Here is a 16,033-nt window from a genome sequence, read left to right as displayed (position 1 = left end):
GGCTCATGAGGCACACCCCAGTGAGCCGTTAGGCGAGAGACCGACCGCACTGAGCAGCTGACGGCCTCGTGCGCCATCAGAGTTGACAAGCTGTGGTGGAGGGATTAGGTTATCACTCCTTTCCAAATTGCACATTGTGCGAGATGAGGATGTGCGTGTCCGAGACTGGCTACATGCGGAGCACATCACTTCCACCCAGACAGCATAGCCAATGAAAATGATGGAACATGATTTGGCTTTAATGGATATTTTCAAGGATATTCCAAAAGTAGTTAAAATTGTCAATATCAAGCTCACAATGCTTCCCGATGCATTGTGCGCTTATAGACGAATACACAAGAGCGTTGGCGGGTAGTTGTGGAGTCGCGGTGCCGCTTCACACCCCAGCTGTGATGGCCGCTCTGTGGATTTGTCTATAGATCAGCAAGACATCATTATGTTGGCAATGGCAAGACATCATCCCTGTTAATACTCTATTACACAATGCAAGTTTAATCTTTGAACATATGGGGAAATGCAGTTGTTCATTAAGGCTCATACAAAAAAAGGTATTACAGTAACTTATTCAACCTTGATCATCAGTACCAAAAGTGAACGTGAACCACATTCAGGAAGATTAAAGCTTTTTGCCTTGACCTTGGCCACAGAACAGTTTAAAACAAAATGTGCACAATAAATGTTAAAAGTTAAGTGCAAAAGGAATACATAGACAATAGGACATCTGAGTAAAAGAAGGCACAGTGTGGTGCTTTTCAGCCCTATAGGCAGTCATGATCCGACTGAACATTATATCTACATACTTTCAAGTCTATTCTACATACATTAACTATAATAGGGTGCTTTAACACAGACATTCAGAGAAATTGTGTTATCACATAATATTATACATCTGTCCTATACGTTTCATCATAATGATTTGGCTCTACCAATGTGACAAAAAAATACATCTTTGCTATAATAATAATAATAATAAAATAAAATAAAAACTTTTATAAACATTCAATTGTGCTAAAATCGCTAGACTAGACAAGCTCGTCATCCATTGTTTTATGTAAGGCAGATTTAGTAAACAGATTGTTTAAGTTGGCACATCGTAAAGCTTGGCAGAGGAACATAAAGGCTTTTCAGTGGCCACTGGGCTTTGTTCTAAGTCGTAACAAAGCCATTGTTCCTCCTCGTGGAGTTCTCCGGTGGGTACCCCCCCTTGGAGGAGCCCCCTTCCCTGGGAAGTGTCATGTCATCCTCGGCCTGAATCTCGTGACTGGGGAGGGCCACGTAGGACTGGTGGCCCCAGGGCGATGCCTGAAGACCCTTCCTCAAGTACTGTGGCAGGGTGTCCCAGGTGAAGGTGAGGTCCTTGAAGGCGTGCAGGAGGAAAATCCCCAGGATGATGGTGAGGAACCCGCTGATGGTCCCCACCACGCCGTCCGGACTCATGCTCAACCACTCCTTGAAGAGGATGGCCGAGCAGGCCATGACGGAGGTGGTGAAGAAGACGTAGTAGATGGGCGTGACGATGGAGGTGTTGAAGATGTCCAGGGCCTTGTTCAGGTAGCTGATCTGAATGCTGACACAAACCACCAGGCAGACCAGTAAGGCCCAGAACAGCGGCTCCTTCAAGACCGCCGTTCCGCCAAACAGCTCCTTGATGCCGATGCCCAGGCCCTTGACGCAGGACACGGAGAGGGAGCCAATCACGGAGCAGATCAGGATGTACACCAGCACGTTCTTCTGGCCGTACCGCGGGGCCACGGCGAAGATGAGAACCAGGCTGCTTATCACGATGCACACAGCGAACACAATGAACCCTGGGATGAGGCACGCATCAACATTACAATATGCACAGGGCTGTCATTCTTCAGCATGGCAAGATACAAATATGATACAGTATATATTATTAACCACTTAATGAAAATAGGATGTGGCAGCCCTATTTTGGGGCAGTTTGTGCAAAAAAATAAATAATTAAATAGCGTAAATAGTAGATTTACAAGATAGATTGGCTATTCTTTCAAAGTGTGACACCACCGTACAAAGCAATATAAATAGTGCTTAACTGGTTAATAATATTAACATAATGACAATATATAAACCACAGTATGCAATCTAAAAGCATGGTCATTGGAATTTGCAAGCAAGCAATGGAGCAATGTCAGATGAAAAGAGATGAATATCCAGGGATCAATGTGGACACTGGAGAGGTCATTTATCACTGGACTCATGGTAAATGCTCCCTTGTGAATAGAATGGTTTGATCCAAAATAGCTTCTGAATGTTACTTTCTGGTGAGTTGTGGCTTGTAAGAGAGGCTTAAATGATATGGGATTGTCAGGAAGGCAAGGCAGCAAGGCAAGGCAAGACGAGACAAGGCAAGGCAAGGCAAAGCAAGTTTATTTGTATAGCATATTTAAACAACAAAGGCAATGGAATGTGCTTTACACAAAACATCAAGCAAAGGAAACATATTATAAGAGGACATTAGGATGCAATTAAAAAAAGAACTGAAGAACAAACTAATTTACAGTGCAGAAGATAGAAAAAATAGCAAATAGCAAAGAGGTAAGACCTTTATTAATCCAGCTGATCGCTGCTCAGATGGTCATGTTGATAGCGAGGCAGATAAAGTGCATATTACAGGTGAATCGTTCACTTGCGGATACAAGCACCAAAACTGGCACACATACTCCTTAGGCATTGCTCTTTTCAGAAAACCATCTGGCCAAAAAAAAAATCAAGATGGCGGCCAATTTTCATGATGGCCGCCATTAGTAATCTTGCATTCCGCAATAAAATCCCATAGACTTGTCCTATTTGAATAATTTTGGTGTCAAATCATACATTTATCACTATGTAGAATCCAAATTTGGACCCATGGACTTACTCAATGGCTTCCTTGTACCATATATCAGTCCCAGAATCTTAATATTCTGCTAATAGTGTGGTGCGATGCGTCCAAAAAACAGCTCCCGTAGGATTTTTGTGCTAAAATTGATCTTTTTGCAGATCCTGGTTCTATAGAGTCCAAACTATGAGAAAATGATGGGTGTCAACTTTTCCGGACCCCCACCCCCTTTCTGGGGGTCATCTAGTTTGGGACCTGCATGCCAGAACAGTACGCCAGCCAGTTAATGTCCAATTTTCTTAATATTAGGGTTGTTTTGTAGGTTTTAAAACATTCTGAGTTCATTTATTACACTTTTGAAGCAGCCAGAATAAGCTTTCTGACTTTTGGTTGGGGTCTTTCCTCACCTGGGACCCCCCAGATGGACCCCTGAGCCTTTCTCAGTACTCGCTCTGCTCCTGCTCCAGAACAATGTCATATTAGATCATAATTGAAGCATAAACTTTTTTTCTGAAAACAAAAAAAATTAGTAACAAATACCAGGGGTCTTCCACAGGGGCTTCGGGACCCCTGGGGGTCCTCGGAGTTACTACCTAGTGTGATAAGAAGTGTACTTCTAAGGATTTCTTTGCTAAAATGTATTTTTTTACTGCTTTGGCTTTTATAGGGACCAAACTGAGAAACTCAGAAAATGATGGGTGTCAGATTTTCCTGACCCCAGCCCCCTTTCTGGGGGGTCATCTATGTTAGGACCTCGCAGAACAGTATGTCAGCCAGTTAATGTCCAATTCTCATAATATTAGAGTTGTTTTGAAGGTTTTAAAACATTCTAAGTTCATATATTGCACTTTTGAAGCAGCCAGAATAACCTTTATGACTTTTGGTGGGGGTCTCTCCTCACCTGGGACCCCCGGAATGACCCCTGAGCCTATCTCAGTACAGTCCTTGCTCTGCTCCTGCTCCAGAACAATTAGATCATACTTGAAGCATAAAAGCTTTTGTACCTGTACCTGGGCTCTGTAGCTAATACCAGGGGTCTTCCACAGGGTCCGGGACCCCCAGGTGTCCTCAGCGTTACTACAGGGGGCCATCCAAACGGCTGTTTACCCATGGAGATCCCTGTCTGTAGAACCAGTCACACAGATATGGGCTGTCTTGGCCATCTGTCTTGGCCATATATGGATTCTGTTAGTGTGGTATGTGGCCAATGTGGCCTCCATATATGGGCATTCCCATATGAAGTCCTGTTAGATATGGGCTTAATATTGAAGACATCAGGGAACTCCATATATGGACCTTGTCATACATCTTGAATCTATGACCTCAGCATCAAAGGCTGGATTGGGGTATGTCCCTGTGACAAACTATTATCATGTCCACTAGGGGTACTTAATGTACATCAAGCAGCCTCACAGAAACAGGACATAGACTCCTGCCCTATGAGCCTCAGGGCTGGGCAGTGGGTTGCCTTTGGCCAAAGACAGAACTTAAAGTGGATTCTGTTCATGACCTGTGTTGCACTCTTGCAGAAAAGAGCAAAGGGATGCTCTTCTTCCATGCCTTCACTGGCTGCGATGTTGTTTCAGCATTCCGCGTAAAGGGGAAGAAGTCTGCGTGGCAAACCTGGAATGTTTGTGATGAGGCTTCTGGTGTCTTCAGCAAACTCAGCCATTACCCACCTGTAGTGGATGATGAAGACCTGAAAACCTTGGAGAAGTTTGTGGTCATGATGTACGACCGATCCAGCACAGCTGAAGGTGTCAATGATGCGAGGTTGGACTTGTTTGCTCGGAAGCAGAGGCCATACGAAGCCATTCCTCCAACGCAAGCAGCACTGAAGCAACATGTGAAGTGCGCTTCCTATCAAGCGGCCTGCATCTGGAGTAAGTCAACAGTATGTCAACCAGAAATGCAGACTCCTGACAACTGGGGCTGGACCAAGAAAGGAGATATGTGGCAGATTGATTGGACTGAGCTCCCACCCATTGCAGAGAGTTGCCAGCAGCTGACCAAGTGTGGATGCAAGTTGGAATGCTGCAGTCGATGCAAATGCTACCACTTTGGTCTGACCTGCACGGCACTGTGCAGCTGCAGGTGCGAGGTTTAGAAGCGTTGTAGTTTAGGCCTACTATACTATTGTACTATACTGCCTAGGCCCTAGAAAAAAAAAAAAAAGAAAAGACAAAAAAAAAACTACCTCCTGCCTCGACGGGATCATCACCTTATCGTGGTGAGGCAGTTTGCGTGTCTCCATGACCCCCAGAGCTATGTCGGCAGGAGTCTTGTACTCCTGGCAGGGTTACCCAAGTCGAAAAGGTCGAAGAATAGAGACTAGACAAAGAGTGATCCCACGGCGCTATTATATCTACCATGCATTTTAGCCGCGTCAGCCGCTGTGCATTGAAATCCGCTCTGTTGAGTTACTACATTACCCCCCCCCACACACACACACACACGCACGCACACACACACACACACACACACACACACACACACACACACACACACACACACACACACACACACACACACACACACACACACACACACACACACACACACACACTATAAACCTCTAACAATACTAAGATATACACTACCACCCATTTTATCCGAGTCAGACATAACACAAACCTCTAATTTAGCAGAATATTAGGATTCCGGGACTGATATATGGTACAAGGAAGCCAGTGAGTAAGTCCATGGGTCCAAATTTGGATTCTACATAGTGAAAAATGTATGATTTGACACCAAGATCAGGTCTATGGTATTTTATGGCGGCCATCTTGAAAAATGGCCGCCATCTTGAAATTTGATTTGGCCAGATGGTTTTATGAAAAGAGCAATCCCTAAGGAGTATGTGTGCCAATTTTGGTGCTTGTATCCGCAAGTGAACGATTATTTCTGTTATCTGCCCGGCTATGAGTGTTTGGGAGACACGTCAGATACTGGACAGGCTAGAGAGGCAACCTAATAATAATAATAATAATAATACCTGGAATTTATATAGCGCTTTTCTGAGTACCCAAAGTCGCCTTTACAAGTGTGTGGGGAGGCCGTGGGGAGAGGGCAAGTAAAAACAACGCTTTACAAACCTGGTGGCCTTCGGATTACCAGACTCTATTCTACTCTACTTGAACCACTAAGCTACAGTCATTCCTAGAAGTTGTCTTTGGTATTTTATAAATGTTGTTACTATATATATATATATATATATATATATATATATATATATATATATATATAATTTGCTTAAAATAAAAATTTAAAGAAGAAAACATAAAAGCAGAAAACAATGGCTGTCTGTATTTCCATGATGTGTAGCCTTTTTGACCAGAGTGGTGCTCAGTCCATACCTGGGTCTTTGAGCTTCTCAGCCATGGCAGTGAGGGAAGCCACCTCTTCCTCCTGGGGGGCGTGGATGACCATCACCGTGGACCCCATGATGCACAGTAAGCAACCAATCTTTCCATGCACATTCAACCGCTCATTCAGGAAGTAGGAAGAGAGCACAGCACTGCAAAAACAACAACAAACCTTTTTAGGTCGGAGGTATAACCCATTTAGGCCTAGAATTATTGAATGCTTTAACCAGTGAAAAATAGCAGATATACAAGCTCACAGCGCGGCACCGAGTGCACCGAGCTTGTAGATCTGCTATTTTTGAAAAAGTCGTGAAAATGTGTGCAAATCTTTGAATATATGTATTTTTAAAGCTAACGTTTGTAACTCAAATCTTGCTTCTGGGGGGGGTCCCTGGAACTAGATGGGCGTCCGTGTGGCCAAATAAATATCAGTTTGGGGGTCCTTCACGTGAAAAGGTTTGAGAACCACTGACATAGTAGTCTCTCAAGAACAGACTAACTGAGCTCCAGTTAAGTGAAAAGGACCTTTTCTTTAACGATGGCTCGCCAGATTGCTGACATAGAAACATAGGTTTTTCTAAAAATCTTAGAAGTATTCAAAAGACACTTATAGAATCGGGTCAAAATTGTAATTTTCACGACTTTTCAAAAATAGCAGATCTACAAGCTTGCAGCGCGGCACTCGGTGCCGCGCTGTGAGCTTGTATATCTGCTATTTTTCAATAGTTAAAGCATAAAATACACTATAATGTGTACCCGTTCTGAATGGGAACTGATCTGCCACTCTCAGATCGATCCAGCTTTTTTCACTGATTAGACACAAAGATGTACAGACAGAGCCTCTTATAAACCATTAGACCAGTGGTTCTCAAACATTTTTTTTCTCAGGTCACCCCTGTAAATAACGTTATCATCTACGGCACCCCTGAATGACATTGTTAATCTTTAGAACCTTATGTCATATTAAGCAAAACAAAAGATGTGACAGTTTCCCTCTAAGATCCACTACATCACAAGGAAAAGTTGGCGTTTAACCACTTGAACCCCAGCATCCCTATTCGTGGGAACTTGTAGATCGGCTATTTTTGGTGAAGAGACCAAAATAACGCACCAAGAACAGTGCAACTCACGTCTGTTTTACTAAGTCTAGTCGTTAAACTGAAGTGATGAATTCCAAATATTATCAATGTATTATGTGGCACCCCATGACTTGCGTCACAGCACCCAAAGGTGCCACCCACTTTGAGAAACCCTGGACTAGACGCCTGCAGCGCCACACTGTGAAAATGGGCACCACCTTTTGAAAGAAGAAATTAACAAAAGATGTCTGCATAGCTCAAAAGGCAGCAGCCTTTACTCAAATGAACCCTAGCTTCCCTATTCTGGAGATTTCATAACATTCTGCTAATGTATCAAGTTGTTATTAGTTGTCAGTACACACCCATTCATGCCATCATTGTCCCACACGAGCCACCACACTCTGCTAAACAGATGTTATGCTGTCATGTGTTTTACCAAGTCCTGGGAAAGTCACACTGTGATTGGCCAGTACAGTCACTTTGATTGGCAGTTGTGCCAAATGCATACAACATAAGTAGGAAAATGAGCCTAGATATGGACAGTGTGAACACACCCCGAAACTGCAAACAGTTGCAATCATCGCTAAAGCGTTGGCAGTTTTGGTGTAACTTAAGTGACACATACTCAGGAAGAGCAGAGGCGTGAAAGCAATGATAAAAAGAACAAGAAACTAATCTAAACACATTTACCTCACAAGTACACTCATTGCTCCAAGGGGAGTCACCAGTGTGGCAGGTGCAAATGCATATGCAGCGAAGTTAGCAGCCTCTCCAACTCCCACTGAAACACACAGAAACAACCATTAGCGTTCAGCATCTATAAAGGGGTCTTACATGTTATGTTATAGCTGGAGAGTCTTGATAAATTCTTCTGGTCTAGCCTACATTTTGTGCAAATGTGCTCTTTTGAAGGAATGTGTGCTTCAAAGGCATGTTGGTGGGAAACGGCAAAAAATACCAAACCCACAACAATCAACCTCCCTCTCTCTTTGAAAACAAAGGCCACACTTTTATAGAGAAGGTTGGTTAAGGCTGACAAAATCAAACAGAGAACAGACTTGTTGTCACACGATTCAACACATATGTTGAAATACGTATTGGGGTTTATTGGTCGATTTAGTCACTTACTTGAAATAAGTCCTGCCCACCAGAGCCATTCCTTCAGGTAAGCATACCCTCCTTGACCTGTGAAACAGAACGCATTCACCGTTCAGGACAGCTATAATATGGGAATATTTGAGCCTGACCCAAATATCAGTCTGGCCAATATATCTGTCATTATTTGACTTTTTGGATGACATCTGCAATTATTCAGCCGACGTGTCCTCCTGATTTTTTATTACTTTCAACCTGGCATCCCTAATTTGGTTAGGGATGCCTGTTCCCTAAAAACAGACGATTTACAAGCTAACACATTGAAATGTGACATGTTGTGAGCTTGTAGAGCTTGTTTTGACTGGGCGAAAGTAGTTCAATAAAATAAAGCAATGTTGTCTTTTTTTAATACTTTGATATTGTAAAGTAAAAGATCCAAGTTAATTTCTTTGTATTATAGTCACATAACTGTTATGAAAAATGAGTAAACACATTATTAACAGCTTGCAGATCGTTCAGAGTTTAAACGATTGTTAAAAGGAATGAACACAAAAAGGGGCTTGTTCCCATGGTGGTCCTGTGTATTCAATTCATTAAGAAGGGGAAAAAAATATCAAAATAATATAATTACGAAATTTACGATGATGATGATGATTATTATAGTTGGGCTCTACTGAAAATGAAATGTTCATGCTTGCACACACATATACAGTATGGTTACCTGCTCTCATAGAACCTTTACCAGCCAGTCGCAGGAGGCCCTTCTTCTTCAGGATGAAGCTGGTTCCGATGAAGAGGCTGGAACTCACAGCCAGACCCAGGCCGATGTAGAAATCGTGTCGGCTGCTGGCGTCCATCTAAAAAGCACCCAAACAGATAACAGATGTGATACTAACTTCACATAAAAACGTTCAATTTGCAAGCCCTACAGTAGCCTCCTTCTCCACTCGGTGGTGAAAAGTAACTACACAACTACTATTGGGTCCCCATCCGGAATCAATGCGGATACATTTACTTTAATCATTATTTTGTCTTAGGAATGTGACAAACACAAAACAATATTATTGAACTCAAGTCTCCATGGCGTGAGTAATCAATAGAAGAAAAGTCATTTTGGGGTGAACTACTCCTTTAAGTTCAATGTTGAGGTATTTGTAGCCTACTTCTACTACATCTCGGATCCAAAAAAAAAAATACTTTTACTTCACTACATTTATTTGAACAATGTAGTTACTAGTTAGTGGCCATTTGAAAGCAGCAGATCTACAAGCTCACAATAAACGAGGCGTTGAGACACATTATGAGCTTGTAGATCTGCTATTTTCAAAAGATTTACATTTGAAAACTTGAAAAGGGACACAAGGCATAATGAGTAGAGTAGGCTACTTTTACTTTTGGTAGTAAATGTTGAAGTAAATGTTTATTTACTTTTACTTTCTACATTGCAGTAGGCTGTTGATAGTTTTACTCAAGTAAAACATTAAAGTAGTAGTACCTTTTCCACCACTGGTAGCCTCCTCCTCCTCCACTCCAAATCACATGACAGCCAGTGCTTCTATGAGGAAACGTCCAAAAAACACCACACAAACACAGTTATTACTCATATTAAGTGCTCAATTCCGGCAGCTAAATCAGACCTAAAGTGTTTATCATGTATATGAAATGAATTATGTTTACCTTCAAGTTCAACTGTCATCTCAAGCCATTCGTCCAGTTTCACTTCCAGCTGCCTCTGCTGCTGCTGAAGCAAGCAGCTGACTGGATGCTGCCATGACGTCACCAAGACGCTTCCTTGGCCCGGGTTGCCATGTCCGCTTATTATAGGGCATAGCAGTGGGTGTAGTTTACTGTTGCCACAAAAAAATCTGCCATTTGGGCTTGCTTTTCTGTAAAGTTGCTTGTCAAATATTGGTAGTTGCGGGCGCCAGCCACCAGGATGCGGGTTTTTGGGGGTCTTGTTTGTAAAGTGTACTTTGCTTGGTTATTAATTTGGGCTTGTTCCTGCTGTTGTTCAAATCAGTGCTTCTCAAACATTTTCATGGCAAGGACCCACGCCCCCGCCCTCCCCCCTTCTGAAAGTATGCCACCCGACCCGACCCCAGCCCAGTTTTCAAGATTTTTCTTTAATTGAAAATAGTAGGGGTCTATCCACGATTTTCCTACGCCCCATAGTGCATTGCGCAGACGTTTGCACCGATCTTCCGCCGCCGATTTACAAGCTCACAACGGGTTGCATCTGCGACGCGACGTGAGCTTGTATGTCTGCTGTTAAACCCGGAAGTTTGGTCCTGATAGTCTCCAGTAAACCCCCGGGGAAAATTGTGGATAGCCTATGGCTACACGTAGTCTATGATAGAAACTTCTTATGGGCTCGTTTTCATAACCCGTTTACTTATTTCTATAGAATCTGGCAACGCATAGCCTTGTATACAAGTACAACCCGGAAGAAGAACACTTGCCAACCTTGAGAAGAAAACACATCACATGTACTTGCGGTGTAGTAAATTAAAACAAATCTCAGTTATATTTGATCACATCGACCAAGAAACAAACACCAGACAGAGCTACTCCACAGTTTTAACTGTCGCAGCGTTGGTGACGTTTTGTTATCACATCATCCCAGCGTCATCCGTGCGTGTGAAATGAATGAGTGGATTAAAACGGTGCTCATTTAACTTAACGCAGTCTAACGATGAGGACTCCGTGTCTTTACATCAGCAAACAATTACACACTTTGCAGCGATTGCAGACACGTGCATTATTTTCGACACCATCCACATGTAGCATTCCAGTGAGATGGATGAGCAGCAGCACATCAAGGAGAAGAGATAATTACTACATCACTACTCCCATCTTCTATGTCAACGCGTCCCCTCACATAGGACATCTGTATTCAGCTGTGACAGCTGACTGTTTGCACAGGTATAAACTACTGAAGGGCTTCAACTCAAAGTTTGCAACAGGTAAATACATCTATTTGTTTAATGCAAATAATTTGATGAATTTTGATCTTGGCACTCCTTACTTTGACTCACAGTGCATCTAAAAAGCGATACAGGATTGTGTTTTTGTCCAAAAAAAAAGGTCTGTTAAGTATACTATACAAGTTACAATTTACTTGTATTGACACACACAACCAGGTTGGTGGTATTTAGTTTCAGTACAGTACAATTTTGTTGCAGCTCTGACAATACACGATCAAGAGGCATACATGAACATGCCTCTTGTTTATGCCCCAAAATGACTGGATATACAGGTTTTGTAGCAGTTGTAGAAATATTGGACCTTCATTGTCAAATGTTTAAGCATGTTCTAATCATTTATACTTTACTTACTTATATTTTACCTTGTATTTCAGGCACGGATGAACACGGCCTGAAGATCCAACAGGCTGCTGAGGCTGCAGGGAAAGACCCCCTGAGCTTCTGCACAGATGTGTCGGAGAGGTTCAAGCAGCTCTTCAAGAGCTGTGATGTCCAGTACACAGACTACGTAAGGACCACCGAGCAGAGACACCTGCGTGCCGTGGAGCACTTTTGGTCGCTGCTTAAGAGCAAAGGACTCATCTACAAGGGGAGCTATGAGGGCTGGTACTCCACACAGGACGAGAGCTTCCTCACGCCACTGCAGGTTGGAGACGCTTTGGACTCGTCTGGGCAAAAGATCAAGATATCCCTGGAGAGCGGACACAAGGTAAATAATGATGTCATTATTCCAGGAATGGTTGAGATATCATTGAGGCTAGATACTCTGTAAGCAAGACTCCAAATGAATGTGCCATTCGGGAAAATCTCGCTTTTTCGAACGCACATCATTTCGACACTCACCCCACGGAGGTTAGGGTTAGGTTTGGTTGTCGAAAAAATGACTTGTAGAAATAGCGACACGCTCCCGTGCCATTCATATAATTGAGAATACAATATAGATTATTTCTAGCTAACATTAAATAACAAAACGTAAATCTACTATACCAACTAATCAGACTTTTACTTTGTTACAGGTGGAGTGGATGAAGGAGGAGAACTACATGTTTCGTCTGTCTGAATTCCGCTCCCAGCTGCTAAACTGGCTGAATGGAAACCCCAGCGCTGTGCAGCCGGAACGCTTCTACCACGCAGTTGTCCAGTGGCTCCAGGAGGACCTTCCAGACCTGTCGGTGTCGCGCCAGAGAGACCGTCTACAGTGGGGTATCCCGGTCCCGGGAGACCCAGATCACACCATCTATGTCTGGATGGACGCTCTGGTCAATTACCTCACGGTAGCCGGTTATCCAGACCAATATGAACAGTGGTGGAATGCTGCCCACCATGTTGTAGGGAAGGACATCCTAAAATTTCATGCCGTTTACTGGCCAGCTTTCCTTCTTGGTGCTGGTCTGCCGCTGCCACAGGCGATACACGTGCACTCCCATTGGACAGTAGGGGGCAAGAAGATGTCCAAAAGTGTGGGAAATGTCGTAGACCCCCTTGAGAGGTCACAGAGATTCACAACCGATGGAGTTCGGTACTTTCTTCTTCGTCAGGGTGTCCCAGACTCGGACTGCGACTATTACGATGACAAAGTGGTCAAGCTGCTCAACGCGGAGCTTGCGGACTCTCTGGGTGGTCTCCTGAACCGCTGCACTGCCCCCTCGCTCAACCCGGCTCAGCTTTACCCCCTCTTCTGCTCCAACGCGTTCCCCAGCCAACAGAACACCAGGGCCACGTGCAGGGCTGTGGCCGAGGACTACCACATGCTCGATGCCGTGAAGGCTCTCCCGGCTGTCGTGGAGCAGCACTGCGAAAGTGTGCACGTGTACAAAGCTCTGGAGGCAATCAGTAGCTGTGTGAGGCTGACCCATGGGTTTGTCCAGCGCCACACGCCATGGAAATTGGACAGAGACAGGAGTGAAGACCAGCGTTGGTTGGACACCATCATCCACGTGACCTTCGAGTGCTTGCGGATGTATGGCGTTCTCCTTCAGCCCGTAGTGCCTAAGACTGCCGACAAGCTGCTGTCCAGACTAGGCGTAGGAACGGAAGAGAGGAGCTGGGCTGCTCTGAACTTTCTGCCAAAATATGGCGGTATGGACTGTCCCTTTGAAGGGAGACCGTTAGGTCCCGACACAGGAGTGTTGTTTAGGCGATTGGAGAGACCACACACAGAAAAGGAGAAATCTAAGAACAGCTAGTAAGGATGCAAAACCTTTGTAAAGTTTTATGACTATACTATTCAGTGATTGTGATGCAGTGAATAAAGGCTGATCAAACTGTTTACATCATGAATTCTGATTCTGAGTAAATTACTTGTTTTTATTCTGAAACTATTTTCCTGAATATATTCCATTAGGACAAAATTATACATGTGCCCAATGCTGTCATGGAGCAGCAGTTAGTTTTGTTGATTAAAACTAACAAATGTTTGTTTTTTCACTGACAAACAAAATAAAAACTTGGCTATGATGACTTAAGCCTACCACTAAGACGCCCCAAGGGTGAGAATCGACCTCTCGCTGAAACAGACTGACACACTCAGTGATGTTACTAGGTTTTCAATGTAATGGGTCCCGGGACCCACAGGTGGTCATTCAAATGGGTCCCAGAAAAGTCCTCAATACAATGTTTTCGAGCGCTGTGAGCTTGTAGATCGGCTATTTTACAATTTGGCTAATGTTTGAACTTAGAACTACGAAAACTACTAAAACATGTGCCCCTAATGAATTCGGGCGTGCAAAATGGCGTTGGACGTCGGTGGAATCAAAACATTGACGTTTCTATCGCCTGTTTAAGACTTTCTACATGGATTTTATTTGTGTTAACGTAGGGTAAAGTAGGATGCTTTCACCCATGAACAATGGTGGTGTCTGTGGAATTTTAAAATGTTTTTCTTTTACCGCGACCCGGTAAATTATTTTAACATGGACTCCAATGGAGGCGCATCCCCGAGACCCCAGGACCATGACATGAATGAGTCCCTGGGCGACTTGAATGAGTTTTTGATGCGGGATGCGCACGTAATGACATCACTGCACACTATGTCCATATGGGCATTCCCAGATATGGGCTTAATATTGTTGACATCAGGGATCTCCATATATGGGCATAAAGGGACAAGGACGGAATTCATTTGCAAGTGACAACCACACTGGTTATCATGAGACTGACGCACAGACCATATATGGGCATTCCCAGATATGGGCTTAATATGGATGACATCAGGGATCTTGGCAATATATGGCGCGTGACACGAGGCGTGATGCATGGACGGACATGATCTGCAGGTTTTCATACTAAATGTGACCTACGGTTGCAATTAACAATTTTGTCAAATAAAAACTAGACTAAAATGTTAGGTAGGGACAAGTGGAGAAGAGATGGAGTAGAGTTCTACTTTGATGTCATTTTGTTGCACTCTGAAAATGGCAGATCTACAAGCTCGCGACGCGTTGTACTGTAGATTGGCTATTTTCAGCACGCAACCAAGTGTAACATCAAACATCACGATGTCATCAAGGCCTGCCAAAATACATTTGTCTGTAAAATCAACTGTACATTTTAGTTGACTAAAAGTATACAAACTTTTCAGATGACTAAAACTAAATCAAATTTTGCTGTCAAAATTAACTGGAGCAGTGTTTTCTACCTCTGGTACAGTGAGGCACTTGTTAAAAATGTCCAGTCTTAAGGCAAACTACTTATTTTCAGAAGAAACATGCAGTAGAATTAGCTGAAATTCCTATATCACAAAAAGCAGAGCAACGCTGAGGAGAGAGAGAAGTATAAAGTATATTATTGCTTCGGTTGGATGAGTAGCACTTACTCAAAATTTCTGGATTTAATGTGATCTTAAATTACATTGATGACATGATTTGTTGGCTCAAATCTTTTTCAAGTATGATAGTCTATGGATTATCAAAACGTAACATTTAAATATTAAATTCAAAACAGGGAACAAAAAAAAAACGAATTGAACTCGAGTCAGATTTTGTATGTGATAAACGTGATATAGCCCATGCTTCAAGTTTTAACCTTTGAATGCATATCTCATCCAACCATTATAACAATAAACACAAAATGCAGCCAACACAAGTACAAGACATAAAAACTGACATGATTTTTTAATGAGAAATACACGAAACTGAAAAAATTGTACAAATTGAAATAAAATAAAAAATTGCATTCTTATAATTTCTGTTACTTTTTTACATAAACTTTTCAATTCATTTCACATCCACTGATCCGTATATTTCACAGCTCAATCCCTCCTTGGATTCATTCTCCATAATTATGCAACAAAGTTGAGATTTCATTTTAAACACGTTGCCTCTTGTGGTCAAGATGGGCGGGTTTCTCCATCCGGGGTTGCCCACACTGTGTCTTGGAACAGTCCTCCCTCCTAGGAGTCTACACCTCTACAAACAGGGCCTGCGTGGCATTGGACACAAACCATTTGCCAATCTACAGACTGGGGGGACACTGCCACACACTGAGGGACTCTAGTCTCTGCACACTACTATGAACAAGCACTATCAGTAATACGAATTGGTGTTCTGTCCAGGCTGTGTATCTGGAGAAAGAGAGAGAAGCAAGTTCAATTCAACACGGCTTGAAACAGTTATGGCAGAGTACACATAAATATGTACTTGAAAATCTGAAAGTGAAAAAGGGGTTGTG

General features: G+C 43.0%; 3 protein-coding genes across 6 annotated transcripts in view; 1 reads left to right on the top strand and 2 right to left on the bottom strand.

Moving 5' to 3' along the window:
- Positions 1 to 171: 171 nt before the first annotated feature.
- LOC308301664 (magnesium transporter NIPA2) lies at positions 172 to 10,093 on the bottom strand. Of its 2 annotated transcripts, XM_080745733.1 has the most exons (7): positions 10,059 to 10,093; positions 9,877 to 9,936; positions 9,103 to 9,238; positions 8,415 to 8,471; positions 7,977 to 8,067; positions 6,199 to 6,359; positions 172 to 1,808 (listed from the first exon to the last, which is right to left on the bottom strand). In XM_080745733.1, exons 3-7 carry the CDS (start codon positions 9,236 to 9,238, stop codon positions 1,147 to 1,149), a joined length of 1,107 nt encoding a protein of 368 aa, XP_080601859.1. In that variant the 5' UTR covers positions 9,877 to 9,936; positions 10,059 to 10,093; the 3' UTR covers positions 172 to 1,146. The 2 variants fall into 2 exon arrangements, with proteins under 2 accessions (XP_080601859.1, XP_080601858.1); XM_080745732.1 differs by lacking the exon at positions 10,059 to 10,093 and having other exon boundaries at positions 9,877 to 9,951.
- A 1,088-nt stretch (positions 10,094 to 11,181) lies between these two features.
- Positions 11,182 to 13,551, top strand: mars2 (methionyl-tRNA synthetase 2, mitochondrial; the record flags this gene model as incomplete). The annotated part of the gene is made up of 3 exons (XM_080746770.1): positions 11,182 to 11,344; positions 11,740 to 12,074; positions 12,382 to 13,551. 3 exons carry the CDS (start codon positions 11,182 to 11,184, stop codon positions 13,549 to 13,551), a joined length of 1,668 nt encoding a protein of 555 aa, XP_080602896.1.
- A 1,911-nt stretch (positions 13,552 to 15,462) lies between these two features.
- med12 (mediator complex subunit 12) overlaps positions 15,463 to 16,033 on the bottom strand; it is a 47,447-nt gene continuing 46,876 nt past the window's right edge. For all 3 annotated transcript variants that reach the window (XM_080746314.1, XM_080746315.1, XM_080746316.1), the window contains exon 43: positions 15,463 to 15,926. In XM_080746314.1, the coding sequence (XP_080602440.1) occupies positions 15,889 to 15,926 (38 nt within the window). In that variant the 3' untranslated portion in view covers positions 15,463 to 15,888. The remainder of the gene's footprint in view (positions 15,927 to 16,033) is intronic.

This window comes from Nannobrachium achirus (genome assembly GCF_963921795.1).
Source record: "Nannobrachium achirus genome assembly, chromosome: 17".
Lineage (NCBI taxonomy): Eukaryota > Metazoa > Chordata > Actinopteri > Myctophiformes > Myctophidae > Nannobrachium > Nannobrachium achirus.
Note: the sequence above shows the minus strand (reverse complement) of the source record. Positions and strands in the feature narration are given on the sequence as shown.

Excerpts from the sequence above, each read along its gene's own strand:
- LOC308301664 (XM_080745733.1), bottom strand. The coding sequence starts at position 9,238 with ATGGACGCCAGCAGCCGACACGATTTCTACATCGGCCTGGGTCTGGCT. Across the intron at positions 8,068-8,414 it reads GTGGGCAGGACTTATTTCAA|TGGGAGTTGGAGAGGCTGCT; the intron begins GTAAGTGACTAA and ends TGTGTGTTTCAG. Across the intron at positions 6,360-7,976 it reads GCAATGAGTGTACTTGTGAG|TGCTGTGCTCTCTTCCTACT; the intron begins GTAAATGTGTTT and ends TTGTTTTTGCAG.